A 14,721-nucleotide genomic window follows, 5' to 3' on the forward strand; every position below is an offset into this window, starting at 1 on the left:
AGGGTCGCGGGTTCGAATCCCCATCCCACTAAATATGGTCGCTCTTTCAGCCGTGGGGGCGTTATAATGTGACGTTCAATCCCACTATTCGTTGGTAAAAGAGTAGCCCAAAAGTTGGCGGTGGGTGGTGATGACTAGCTGCCTTCCCTCTAGTCTTACACTACTAAATTAGGGACGGCTAGCGCAGATAGCCCTCGTGTAGCTTTGCGCGAAATTTAAAACAAACAAACAAACAGTTAAAAAAAAAAAGAGGGGGGGGCTGTTTAGACACCTTAAGAACACCACTTTTATTATATAAAACATTCAACTCTTTCAGTAATTTGATCGAGTCAATCCCTCGAAAGAAAAACGTAGCCTTAAGTAATTCATGAATTAGTTTTGTGTAACTAGCAGTCTTCTGCGCAGTCGCGATTTGCAGATTTTTCTTAGCAAAAAAAAAAAAAAAAAAAAATCGACGAGCCAATCAATACAATCCAAACGCGAGATATGGTCGAACATAAAACTTTCAGTGCTCTCTGTGATCGAAAAGTCATAATTTACTCCCATACGGTCTGCTGTGATGTCAGTAGTACTGAATGGTGAGTGAGATGAAATGCTGTAACCAATCGAGCTATCCGGTGTTCTTTGTTTAAACCAATAACACTGAAACATTTTCCTGGTGTTTTGATGTATACCCCCCCCCCCAAAAAAAAGAGATCACTTGGAGTGACCCTACAAAAATGTTTGTCGATGTTTTGTTTTTACTTAAGTTTGTTTGTTGTTGAAGCACCAAACAGCACAGTGTTCCCCTGTACTGTACTCGGCGCGATGACTGAACCCCCAAACCCGTACAGGGTGTCCCAGAAGTGTGGACTTACAGGGAAGATACACAATTCTTTCTTTCTTTATTTATTATTAAATTGTGCCACCAGGGTATTTTCTTTCCTGAAATATATACAACTGACATTAGAAATGTGTTTGTTCAACTATGGGTCCAGACTTCTGGGACACCCTATATTTTAATGTTACTACCTCTTAGCTTACCGCTGAGTCACCAGGGTGGGGGCATTTTGCTTAATTAAAATAACGCCGTTTTCAAGTAGATTCTATATACGAGTTTAATTAGTTAGCAATTTTCTTCCCAGGGGGAAAAAAACAAAAAAACATGAACAATGCATTGAATGGAATGAATGTTTCTGGTTCTATTCTTCCTGTCATATATTAAAACGGGCACTTTTTAATTTATAACACACCAAAACAGGGCAGAAATAAAGTGTTATACAAAACAAAGTGACTTAAAAATATTATAATAAATTAAATTATATATATATATATATATATATTCTACCTGTCAAACAGATGCCTACGTACTAGAAAGATAAAAAAAAAAAAATAACTACTAATACACCCGACTCGTTTTCAACTATTACGCTCACTAGATGGCAGCATAAAATTCACACACCTGAGGTACAATATTTCCAAGACGAATGTCTTTCCGCAGGTACATTGTTGTCATTTCGTCTCTCAAGCTCGAACTATCAGTAAACTGTTCCATCATGTTCAGAGTGACCACGCTTTTTCTCGGCCATTGAGAGGTCATGCGGTCAAGAACCGGCATCGAAACTTCTTTACTTAGTGACCTTTTCTCCTCATCTTTATCTTCCTCCACCAATATTGATCTCGTCCTCCGTCTCCAAGAAATCCTTTCATCCACACGATTCAGGTTCAGTTCATCATCATTCACGGTTTTTGCTTGCACCAATGTGATTGTGACTCTCTCCACTTCTTTCTTCATCCAAAACATCACTTTGACTTTTTGGCTTTAAAGCTTCATTCTTCTCGTAGTGTTTTATATCTTCATCATTTCGGTTATGACTTTCTACACTGAGTTTCTCATCACATGACGTCATCTTACACTTTGTACTAAACATGTTACTAGTGTCCCCTGATCGTTTTCTTACTTTATCTACACTGTTATCATAATCGCATTGATTCGTAGACTTTTTATCGCTGTCAGCATCTTCACCTTCATTTTTCCGATCCCAAGAAATTCCTTCACGATCCCTTTGTGGTTTATCATGAAACACATTTTGAATCTTATCATCCGATTCAAAAATATTTGCCATATCTGGTAAATTAACTGGACACACTTTACCTAAGGCACTATGGTCAATTGTTTCACGTGTTTTAGGATGGCACATTTGGTCTGGAGATTCATAGGTTTGTAAAGTACACGCATTTTCACCTTTCCCGTCCCATTCCTTGGTGTTTGTAAACTGATCCACCAAACGTCTTTTAATTACACCTTCAAACGACTTCGTTAAACGTTCCACGTCTTCATTAGACATAGTTAGTTCTTGACTTTTTATTTTTAAAAAATATTCTTTTATTACTGGAATAATTTAGTAATTTAACGGAGGGTTATTTACTACTGAATAAATTTTAAAGTGTAGAAAACCTCTAAACGTTATCTCAGCCGACAAAACACACTAGCCCAGTTCAATAAACCCCCATCTTTAATTTCCTAGGCTTTCTCCACCACCGTGTTCCCAGCAGGCAAAGTTAGCACTCTTACCTTCGAAACCTCACGAGATATCCCAGAGTCCGCGGATCTTCTATTATCTACGTAGATCAATCCCAGGCCGGCGGCTGCACAGGTGTAGTTGACGCGAGCCCCACGCCCCCCGAGAACTCGTACATTATGTTCTGCTAAATTGAAACTTCAAGTAACGAAGACTGGCCTGCTTCTGTATGTCAAAGGTACACCCACACACACACAACAAAAAAAAAAGCAAACTGATTTTTCCTCAATACAGTCATACAGTTTCATTCTGTCAAGTTCGAGAACTATGAACGAAATCGGATAACGTGAGAAAATATTGCCCAGCTACCCCACATACACTTCGCTATCAATAAACCGACAAGTTTGGAACTAAAAAAAAGGTCATTTAGCTCTCAGCAATCATTGAAAATTAAAGACATAAAATATAAAAATATCGTTCAACTTGAGGACCTCCTGTGATCTTAAATATCTTACACACTCGAAAACAACTGGACAGAGTTTTATTTGAAGTTAATAATCATTTTTGTATGTCAACAATCCTTGTTTAAACAGATATTTTTTTGTGTGTCAACAATCCTGAGTTAAACGGATATCAATTCATGTTTTATAATCAATTGTGGTTGTTGTTTTTTTTTCTGATAGTTTAATCCAATACTTACGCTATCTGCAGTTTGGATCAGTTTTATTCTATTTAATCCGTAAGGTAATATCGCAAAGATTAATTATTAAGCGCAGAAAAAAAATAAAGTGGTACAGTTACCAGGAAATTAAAAGTAACGACCAAGATGTGACAGTAAATCTTGAGAAATAACGAAGCACGTGGCACGTGCTGTTTATGAAATTAAAACGTGGTATATTCTCCTCACTTTATTATTTTTTGTACGTGCTCAATTAATTAAATTCTCCTTACAGAACTACATTACAAGAGAAATTGTGTCGTATTATGCGCACGCTTGAAGCTAGTAGAACTATAATTTCATATCTGTGAAACTGCAGGATGGATGCTAGTTAAAACATAAATTATATATTTGAAACTGTTATATCTAGAAGCTATAAGATATGTACTTGTTGTACTATAATGTTTTACACTTTTCAACATCACTTATATTGATCTAAACTAAACAATCCATACCATAATAAAGCTAAGGTTTTAAACTGGACTTTACTTCTATGCCTAAGGTTTTATACTGGACTTTACTTCTATGCCTAAGGTTTTAAACTGGACTTTACTTCTATACCTAAGGTTTTAAACTGGACTATACTTTTATGCCTAAGGTTTTAAACTGGACTATACTTCTATGTCTAAGGTTTTAAACTGGACTTTACTTCTATGCCTAGGTTTTATACTGGACTTTATTTCTATGCCTAAGGTTTTAAACTGGACTTTACTTCTATGTCTAAGGTTTTATACTGGACTTTACTTCTATGCCTAAGGTTTTAAACTGGACTATACTTCTATGCCTAAGGTTGTATGTTAGATTTTGCTCCAGTCATTCTTTTGAAACTGCAGAAGATGTTATTATTGAGTTCCTCCCTCCCTAAACCTATCCTTCTTTTAATACTACATTTGTTTTAATTCATCAGTCGCCTACGGGTTCATAGAGAAATTAAAGAACACTTTGTTCTACGCTACACGATCTGAAGAAGAGCGCCGGCTCCTAACGTCATCTTCCCGAAATAAAAATAAAATTTATAAAACTTGGCAATTTTGTAAACTATTTCTGTATCTTTCTCGTCTATGCGGTTAATTTTGATTACTTCCTGGAGTCATACAAACAAGACTAAGAAACATGGTTACGTTGATGAATGAAAAGAAAGTCCAATTAATTAGAGAACTCTTGTTAGTCAAGCTCACTTCACTGACTTGGGGAAAGAACAACTTCTGTTCTTACAGAATTAAGTGAAAAAGGAAATGACTGAAGTCTCTCACAAACCCAACGTTTGTATGAACTTTAAAAAAATCGAGAAAAAAAAACCTTCTAAAATAATTATATTGTTTGTTTGTTTTTTTAATTTCGCGCAAAGCTACACGAGAGCTATCTGCGCTAGCCGTCCCTAATTTAGTAGTGTAAGACTAGAGGGAAGGCAGCTAGTCATCACCACCCACCGCCAACTCTTGGGCTTCTCTTATAGCAACGACCGTCACATAATAACGCCCTCACGAGCGCGCATCTTTGGTGTGACCGGGATTCGAACTCGCGACCCTCATATTGCGAGTCGAGCACCCTGACCACCTGGCCATGCCGGGCCTAACTATTATGATCTGTATCTTCTGTGATCTAGTGTTAGTGTTAGTTTGTAGTTAAGCATAAAGCTACTACACAAGGAGCTATCTGTGCTCTGCCCACCACGTGTTTCTCCAAATCCGATTTCTAGCATTGTAAGTCCACAGACATGTTGCCGTGCCACTGAAGGGGAAAAGAGTCATCTAGTGTTAGAAAACAATATTAAAACTCAGTATCTGCTAAGAACACAAACTTTTAAAAAGTCTTTCCCACGTTCTTATAGCATTGAAAGTCAATAATCTCGTTAGGACTATCTTTTATAGAAACCTTTTCGTATTATTATTATTCAGTAATTTTAGATCAAACAGCAACTGAGTGCAAAAGGTCGTGTTTAAATTAACCTCACCCAACAGATTGTTCCACTAAGTAGGAGGACATCTATTCCAGTGCAGTTTTTATATCATGGTGTTCAATTTTGCATATTCCTTACCATTTCAATCTCCTCAGCTTACAACTGGCTTATCGATCCTTCTGGAATTGGTGAAGACAAATACAAAAAAGACTTCTCGACAAAATGAATTCCTTTGACTGGTTTGAAAATTGGTGAAGACAAATTAACTTCAGGTCGTTTTTATCCTAGTCAATTAGCTCAAACTTTCCCCTCTTGTTTTCGTTGCTATTCTTTCATTGGCAGAAAACCCCATAAACTGCCAGTTTCTGGTTCAAATTGTGATAACAATCTTACAATGATGGATTAATTAGAAGACTAACCTGTCTACTCCAAGCATGATTGAGTTTTCTCTCGTACCTCTGATTGTTATTAAAGAGTGGTATTAGTTAATAGAATCTGCTAGAGTATCTCTGGAAACCGAGATTGGTCTATACCTTTTCTGATTGGGATAAGATCAAGGAAAATTCGTATTCTATTAGCTATACTCCAACATATTACTTACTAACTCCCGGGTACAGCAGCAGCCTATTGCCAGCTCGAGGGGCAACAGTGGTATTAGTTAACAGAATCTGCTAGAGTATCTCTGGAAACCGAGATCGGTCTATACCTTTTCTGATTGGGATAAGATCAAGGAAAATTCGTATTCTATTAGCTATACTCCAACATATTACTTACTAACTCTGGAAACCGAGATCGGTCTATACCTTTTCTGATTGGGATAAGATCAAGGAAAATTCGTATTCTATTAGCTATACTCCAACATATTACTTACTAACTCTGGAAACCGAGATCAGTCTATACCTTTTCTGATTGGGATAAGATCAAGGAAAATTCGTATTCTATTAGCTATACTCCAACATATTACTTACTAACTCTGGAAACCGAGATTGGTCTATACCTTTTCTGATTGGGATAAGATCAAGGAAAATTCGTATTCTATTAGCTATACTCCAACATATTACTTACTAACTCCCGGGTGCAGCAGCAGCCTATTGCCAGCTCGAGGGGCAACATGTCTCAAACCGCCACAGGCCCAAAGATCCACAACATAAAGAGATATTAATGATGGTCACTTAGCCTAAGTCAGACTATAAGGAATTCAGAAAGGAGCTGGTACTTTTCTAGGTCTCATAGGGACAACCATAGAAGTATGTGTATCCTTGAAACTTGATTTTCTATCATAAATGGCAAAAAATAACACAAAAGTCTGACTTGAGACCCAAACATCAGCGACACCTATTCTTTATTACTAAGAATTTTCTGTTACTGTAGAGAACCACATATATTTCATCTTGTTCTCTATCCACTCAGTAGACCTGATAACATATTGGACAGAGGTTTAGGCAATTCACTATTACAACATCTTGCATCACATCCTTACAGAAGAAGTAGAAGGCTACCTGGAGGGCTGAGGACCAGTGTAAGGAGGCCCAGACAACAAGCTGTTACTGGGCATCATGTCTTCAAAGGTTGCCTAGCTGCTAATCCTGTAGAGGGCCGAAACTTCGTACTTCCTCGACAGGCACCAAGTCATTAGCATACTCCTAACAAATGCAATCCTCCAGAACCCAAACCTTGAAATCTAAGTTTTTTTTGTTTTTATTCTTGTAAACTCCCAGTGGAGCATAGGGCCGCAACAACACCTCGCCAACGGAAAGTGTTGTTGCAGTTACTTGTAGCAGGTTGGTTTTTACGGGGCGGAGTTGCTAGCCCCGCGCCCAACCCTCCCCTTTTCTCATCCTGGACTTGGGACCAGGCAAAGGCGGAGGTTGGCATGTTTGGTGTGACGGGGATTCGAACCCGCGACCCTCAGATTACGAGTCGAGCGCCCTAACCACCTGGCCTGGAATCTAACTTAGTAGTCAGCAATACGGTTCGCTTAGTAAAATAATTAATTAAGTTTCTTGTTACACAAGTATAATTAACATGCTGTTCTTAGCAGTTAATCGATAAATTACTGCACCGTACACGTTTACACCCACCTGTTTATTACACGCATCGACTGTACTTAGAATTTCGAATCACTTCAAACAGCATTGCTTTAATAAACAGACATCTTTTGAAACCGATGTTTACATAGATTTGCGTAGTTTTATAAGTAATTTCACGCACAAAATAAATACATTTAACTTAAGCATTTCAAATTTGGTGCAGAGAATATATACAACTAAGACAAATCAAGTTATATCTCAAAAAAAAAGTACTACAGTGATAAGATAATTGAAGTCTGGCGCGAAAGAGGAACAGTCAAACTGTGTGAAGTTTCTTGTAAAGTAAACAGATTTATAGTGTTTCAAAGTTCAGATGTTCTGAAATTAAGAAATAAGTATAATTAAGACATATTAAGTCTTACGTACAAATATATGTATATATATTTATAATTAAGGTATTTCAAGTTCCTCACTGTAAATAAATATAAGTCGAGTGTAGAAGTGTGTTAAAAGTAGGTCTAGAAAACAACTGTCAAATATTTGGCGAACTACTATCGTCAACGGCAAGAAGCTATTTTCCCCTGGTGGGGGTCACTTTTCTTTAACCACTCGCACCACTATACAGTAGTGTGTTGTCTGTCAGTCAGTCAGTAGACACTAAAATGACGTAACATAAGGGACGCTTAACGTTGCAATTTGTACTGTCGTGACGTCAGTAATACGTCCATGAATCACGAGAATAATTACGAACTCTTTAGGTTACAACACAGCAAGACATAAGAACTTCAAAAGCAAGAAATAAAAATAGTTGTTACTCTTGATTTGGGTTTTATTTTATTCTTGAAACAGAACACTTTCGGGAACCCTGCAGAAGTACATCTAGTACATAAAATGTTTTTAAATAATGATCTTGAACTACTTATCAGTGCTCAATAGATCCGATAAAAACGTGTTTATTGGAGTTGTTTTTCGTGCTAATTACTGGATCGCTGAACGTTTACTTTGTCTTTTGTTAATCGTGATTGTGAACATTCAGCACCTAGAGACGTACGATACTGTTTGTTTGTTATGAATTTCGCGCAAAGCTACACGATGGCTATCTGCGCTAGCCGTCCCTAGTTTAGCAGTGTAAGACTAGAGGGAAGGCAGCTAGTCATTACCACCCACCGCCAACTCTTGGGCTACTCTTTTACCAACGAATAGTGGGATTGACCGTCACATTATAGCGCCCCTACGGCTGAAAGGGCGAGCATGTTTGGTGTGACGGAGATTCGAACCCGCGACCCGCAGATTGCGAGTCGAGCGCCCTAACCACCTGGCCATGCCGGGCCACGTACGATACTGACCATTTGGCCATGGCGGGTCACGTACGATACTGGCCATTTACTATATTCTGAGGATTTTTATAAACTTACATTAGTTGTATTATGAGTCACGCGATTTGTATACCAGTACTACTAACAAATCTATGTTTCTAGTGAAGTCTAAAAGTCATACATTCAGTCAGGATTTCATAATACTTTGTACAGTACCTTTGGCATAACGCACTAAACCTAAACGTCGATCCAACAGCATACGACGAACAAACCAATAAATTACTAACAAATGGGGTCAAATTCGATGACGAGGAACCTACTTTGATACTAATAATGTTTGGAGACGGCTTGAATGGGTAATGAAGAAAAATTTAATATAAGTTTAACATAACAGCAAATGTACAACGTTTTGACACGGTATTATCACCATCAGGTACAAGAAGTTTACACTGTATATATATACACACAGATATCCTACAGATATATACAAGATATCTCTTCTAAGTCTTGCAACAGTATACGGTCATGTGACCTCTTTGTTCCATACTGTATATATATATGTCCGTGTCAGTGTAAACTACTTGTATCTAATGATGACAAAACCTTGTCTAAACGTTGTACATTTGCTGTTACGTTAAACTTATATTAAATTTTTTCTTCATTACCCATTCAAGCCGTCTCCAAGCATTATCAACAAACGGGGTGTTTATGCTACAAACCTTAGATAATATCTAAGCCTAAATGGTTGTGAGGAGACGTTTGTTATTGTTGTTTCTAAAAAAGTTGGAAACAATATCAAATATAAACGATTTTTTGTTTTGTTTGTTGTTAAGCACAAATCTGCAAGAAATAAATATATCTGATGGGTCAAGAATAATGTGTTAATTAATTCAAATTAAAAATCCAGTTATTTGGGTAGTATTTAGAAGCGCCACCTATCGAGAACGCTTGAGATCAAAGCCTATAGATGGAGTAACGTTTAAGGCTGCTAATCAACAAAGAATGTATAAATCAATTAAAAATAAATACTGATATAATATGAACTTGTCTTACTATAGATTAGATATTAATGTTATACGTACAACAAAGTTTTATCGACTATAACCACTAGAAAATAGGTTAAAAGGTCAATTTCAATGTCATTTTATTATTTTGTTTTTATACCAGTGAAGAAGAAACGTGATTCTCGTTTTGAAAAAAAAAATGCAATTAATTACATATGTTCTTAAAGAAGAAGGAGAAAGTAAAAATATAAATACAAAAATTAAGAAAGAATACTACAAACATTTTTACAAGTACACATTACTCTGGTCTCATGTGATTCTGAAGGTTTTGACAAGTGTTTAGGTCCGTTTTCTTTAGCCATATACTTAGATCCGAGGGAAGATTGGCAGAGGTTCTGAAAATACAACCGAAGGAAGAGGAGCGAGAGGGAGGTAGAGACTCACTTAGCTTGAGGGCATTAGAAAAAGAAGTTTTAATTAGTAAATAGAGGAACAGAGAAGAATGAAGAGCCAGAGTCTTCGACCCTCCAAACTGGGAAGGATTCCATGATCGATATCTTACTTTTAGTTCAAGTACAAGATGTTACTTTGGTTTTCTGTAAACAGATTTACACAAGACTGAATAAAACATGCTAATTTCTTTCTACAGGGTTTGATTCAAGAAAAAAAAACAGTCTCACTTTTACCACTGCAACAACTCACACCTGCACGTGTAAACACTTCTCAACCACTGCAACAACTCACACCTGCACGTGTAAACACTTCTCAACCACTGCAACAACTCACACCTGCACGTGTAAACACTTCTCAACCACTGCAACAACTCGAACCTGCACTCGATACTGTAGCTTAGATATTTTATCGATGAAAGTAAATGAAAAAAAATTAACATTTTAATATCTTAAAAATATCGTTCTTATTTCTAGAGAAAAGTGTAAACATTTCTCACAAACATAGACTATTTATAACAAAAATATCGAACGTTTGAAAGAGAACAATATTAACTATGTATCTGAGTAATACAAGTTTAACAGACAAAAGAGAAGAAGGCATTGCAACAACAACAACAACAATTACTCTTAACTTTGAAAATGACTTATCCAGAAAAAAACTATTATGAAAATATTAAAACGGACGCAATTAACGTTAGGCCAACTGTAACTCTGGGCTACAGAAGATCAATGACGGCTTTTTTAAAAAAAAAAATTGTTTTCGCAGTCAAAAGAAATACTTAATGTAAAACAAAAGCATTATCCAAACCTTCTTTTCAATAGGAGCTAACGTAAACACGCTGATAGTTAGGCTTAGCTTTCATATACTATTTACAACACGCTGTGGGTTAGTTTCACACATTTATGTATAACACGTTAACAATGGGTGAGTTTTATACATCACGTACAACACGTTAATAATAAGGGTTAATCTTCATACATCACGTTAATAATAAGGCTTAGTTCTCATACATTACGTACATCACGCTAATAATAAGGGTTAGTTTTCATACATTACATACAACACGCTAATAATGGTTAATTTTCACACATTACGTAGATCACGCTAATAATAAAGGTTAGTTTCATACACTACGCACAACACGCTAATGATAAGGGTTAATTTTCATACATCACGTTAATAATAAGGGTTAGTTTCATACATTACGTACAAGACGCTAATAATGGTTAATTTTCATACATCACGTTAATAATAAGGGTTAGTTTCATACATTACGTACAACACGCTAATAATGGTTAATTTTCATACATTACGTACATCATGCTAATAATAAGGGTTAGTTTCATACATTACGTACAACAAGCTAATAATGGGTTAGTTACCATATATTATGTACATCATGTAGATAATAAGGGTTAGTTTTCATACATCATGCTAAAAATAAGGGTTAGTTTTCATACGTTACGTATAACAGGCTAATAATAAGGGTTAGTTTCATACATAATGTACAACACGCTAATAATAAGGGTTAGTTTCATACACTACGTACAACAAGCTAATAATAAGGGTTAGTTTCATACACTACGTACAACAAGCTAATAATAAGGGTTAGTTTCATACACTACGTACAACAAGCTAATAATGGGTTAGTTTCCATATATTATGTACATCATGTAGATAATAAGGGTTAGTTTTCATACGTTACGTATAACAGGCTAATAATAAGGGTTAGTTTCATACATAATGTACAACACGCTAATAATAAGGGTTAGTTTCATAAATTATGTACAAAACGCTAATAATGGTTAGCTTTCATACATCACGTACATCACGCTATTAATGGGTTAGTTTTCATACGTATACTACGCACAACACGCTAATAATGAGTTATTTAGCATACTTCACGTTAATAATGAGGACTAGTTTATGCATTATGTACAAAGGCTTACACAGTGAATTACGCTTCTGTCTTTTGAAAACAGGGAACTGTATCCCAAACTAGATAAAAATATACGGAGGGATAACATTACTTATACGGAGGGATAACCTTACCTGCGCTACTTTTTCTCCAACATGATGTTTACTGTGGGCCTGCATCTCTTTCAGGAACTTGGACGTTGTCGAAGAGTGGCTGTTTTCTTTTTGTTTGGCGTTATTCTCAGAAATCATGTTACTCAGAGAGGGTGACCGAGCACGCTGATGCTGTGACCGGTACCTAGACAGGTCTGAGTCTGAGGAGGCGTTCGGAAGAGGCTTAATCAGGTTGTTAGCTGTAGCTGTAAAATAAAATTTCAGCGTGTCTAGTGAATCGGAATTTAAATATGACAACTTTGGTATCACAAAAGTTACGTTTGATAATTGGAGGAAGTAGATTAGTTATATGGATTGCAAGGAATCTCTTTTACCTTATTTTGTAGCAAATAACTTTTCTAAGTGTAGTATCGGACCCTGAAATTTCGCTTGTCGGCGTTGACGAACAGAACTAGTATCGCCTGTTGATTAGAGCACACGACTAACGATCTGCGGGTCGCGGGACCGCAACCCAGCGCAAAAACACGCTCGCTCTTTCATTCCTGGGGACATTGTAATTTATGATCGATCAGACTAAGAGTTGGCGGTGGGCGATGCGGGCCTGTTCTTTCCCTCTGGTCGGCAGTTGAAAAGTAAGGACAGTGGCAAATAGCTCCAGTGGCTTTGCCATAAACGAAACGAACAGACACGAATTAGCCTTATGTTCGCGAACTTGCGAAAGTTAAAAGTACTTCCAAACTGCTTTTTAGTCACAATTGGTTAGAATGGTAAAGACTATCCGTTCCCAAGAAGAAAATAATGGGTTTTAACATTGCTCATTGCACATGAATTATTTTATATCAAAGATTATTAAGAAATAAAAAAAAATACTAATGTTACTCGTACAGTTTTGAAGCGTTTAGTGACTTAAATTTACTTAAAACTTTCACCTAATTCCGCCAAAAAAAAGTATAAACTAAACGGTTTTACCAGACCCCCCCCCCTCCTTTAATCCATCATCTGGGCGGGCTACCATTGTACACGTGCAGTGATAAACTTTTTACTGAACATTACTGAAATGTCATAATGATCCATTATACTCGTTATAAGACCTTATTTTCGTTGAGGTTAATTACATGGGTAAAACTGGCCTTATTGATAAGGAAGTTAATTATAGCGGCAAGTGTGCAAGATTACTTTCATCATCACGAAGCTTATAGAGGGAAAGATTGGCCTTACTGTCACGGAGGTTAATAGTTGTAGTATGTTAGGCCTTGTCGTCGAGTATGTTAGTTATAAAATTTGTCTTACTGTCCAATATTGTAGCTGGATTAGTCAAACTTGTTGTTGGAGCAAATTTTACTGTCCACTATTGTTGCTGGATTAGTTAAGCTTGTTATTAGGGCTGATCTTACTGTCCAATATTGCAGGTGGATTAGTTAAGCTTGTTGTTAGAGTAAACCTTACTGTCCAGTATTATAGCTGTATTAGTTAAGCTTGTTATTAGGGCTAATCTTACTGTTCATTATTGTAGCTGGATTAGTTAAAGATGTTAGGACTAAACTTAAAAGTTTAGTGTGTTTATTGGATTACTTAATCTCGTTGCTGAAGCTGGCCTTACTGTCCAATATTGCAGGTGAATTAGTTAAGCTTGTTGTTAGAGTAAACCTTACTGTCCAGTATTATAGCTGTATTAGTTAAGCTTGTTATTAGGGCTAATCTTACTGTTCATTATTGTAGCTGGATTAGTTAAAGATGTTAGGAGTAAACTTAAAAGTTTAGTGTGTTTATTGGATTAGTTAATCTCGTTACTGAAGCTGGCCTTACTGTCCATTTTTTTTATAGCTGTTATAAAGTTATCTTTAGAGCTCGACTTACTATCCAATGCTTTAACTGGATTAGCTATCTAATTATCTAGTATTGCAATTGAATAAGTGTTAGTTTCTGTTTGATCTTCCCTTTCTATACAAAGCGATAATCGTGTAAGTTAATAAGATTATAAGAGTTTATCTAACAGCACAACACTCTAGTTTGCTTACTTATTCTGGTTGTAAGTTAGATTTATTGTCCAGTTTAGCAGATAGATCAACTAAGCTTGCTAGGGTGTATGTCAATACACTTTATATAGGGTCAAAGACCTACCTACATCAGGTGGTCTTATCACCGTTAACCTTAAATGTCAGTGAAGTTTTAATACTAATCAAAGGCTAAATATCTTCTTCCAAGTAAATGTAGACAGTGAACAGGGAATACTATCAAAGAATCAAACACTTCTTATCAAAGAGTTCAGTGACATTCCGATAGTATTCAAAGAATCAAACACTTCTTATCAAGGAATGTCACTGAACTCTGAATACTATCAAAGAATCAAACACTTCTTATCAAGGAATGTCACTGAACTCTGAATACTATCTTGATAAGAAGTGTTTGATTCTTTGATAGTATTCAGAGTTCAGTGACATTCCTTGATAAGAAGTGTTTGATTCTTTAGAGTTCAGTGACATTCCGAATATTATCAAAGAATCAAACACTTCTTATCAAGGAATGTCACTGAACTCTAAATACTAACAAAGAATCAAACACTTCTTATCAAGGAATGTCACTGAACTCTGAATACTATCAAAGAATCAAACACTTCTTATCAAGGAATGTCACTGAACTCTGAATACTATCAAAAGTTACATGTCTTCTCGGGAAATGTCTTATTGAACTTTGAATAATACTACAAAAAAAAACACGTCACGTCTTCTCGAGAAATGTGTCGCTGAACTTTGAATATTACCAAAAAG

General features: G+C 36.3%; 1 protein-coding gene across 1 annotated transcript in view; it reads right to left on the reverse strand.

Annotated features, from left to right (window-relative positions):
* The window catches only part of LOC106470017 (potassium voltage-gated channel subfamily H member 6-like), a gene marked incomplete at its 5' end in the record, with an annotated part of 57,940 nt that extends 45,718 nt beyond the window's left edge, over positions 1 to 12,222 (reverse strand). Inside the window, one exon of the mRNA XM_022398565.1 lies at positions 11,975 to 12,222. Coding sequence (XP_022254273.1) covers positions 11,975 to 12,222 — 248 coding nt within the window. The remainder of the gene's footprint in view (positions 1 to 11,974) is intronic.
* Positions 12,223 to 14,721: the final 2,499 nt, after the last annotated feature.

The sequence above is a fragment of the Limulus polyphemus genome, unplaced genomic scaffold, assembly GCF_000517525.1.
Source record: "Limulus polyphemus unplaced genomic scaffold, Limulus_polyphemus-2.1.2 Scaffold3774, whole genome shotgun sequence".
Classification (NCBI taxonomy): domain Eukaryota; kingdom Metazoa; phylum Arthropoda; class Merostomata; order Xiphosura; family Limulidae; genus Limulus; species Limulus polyphemus.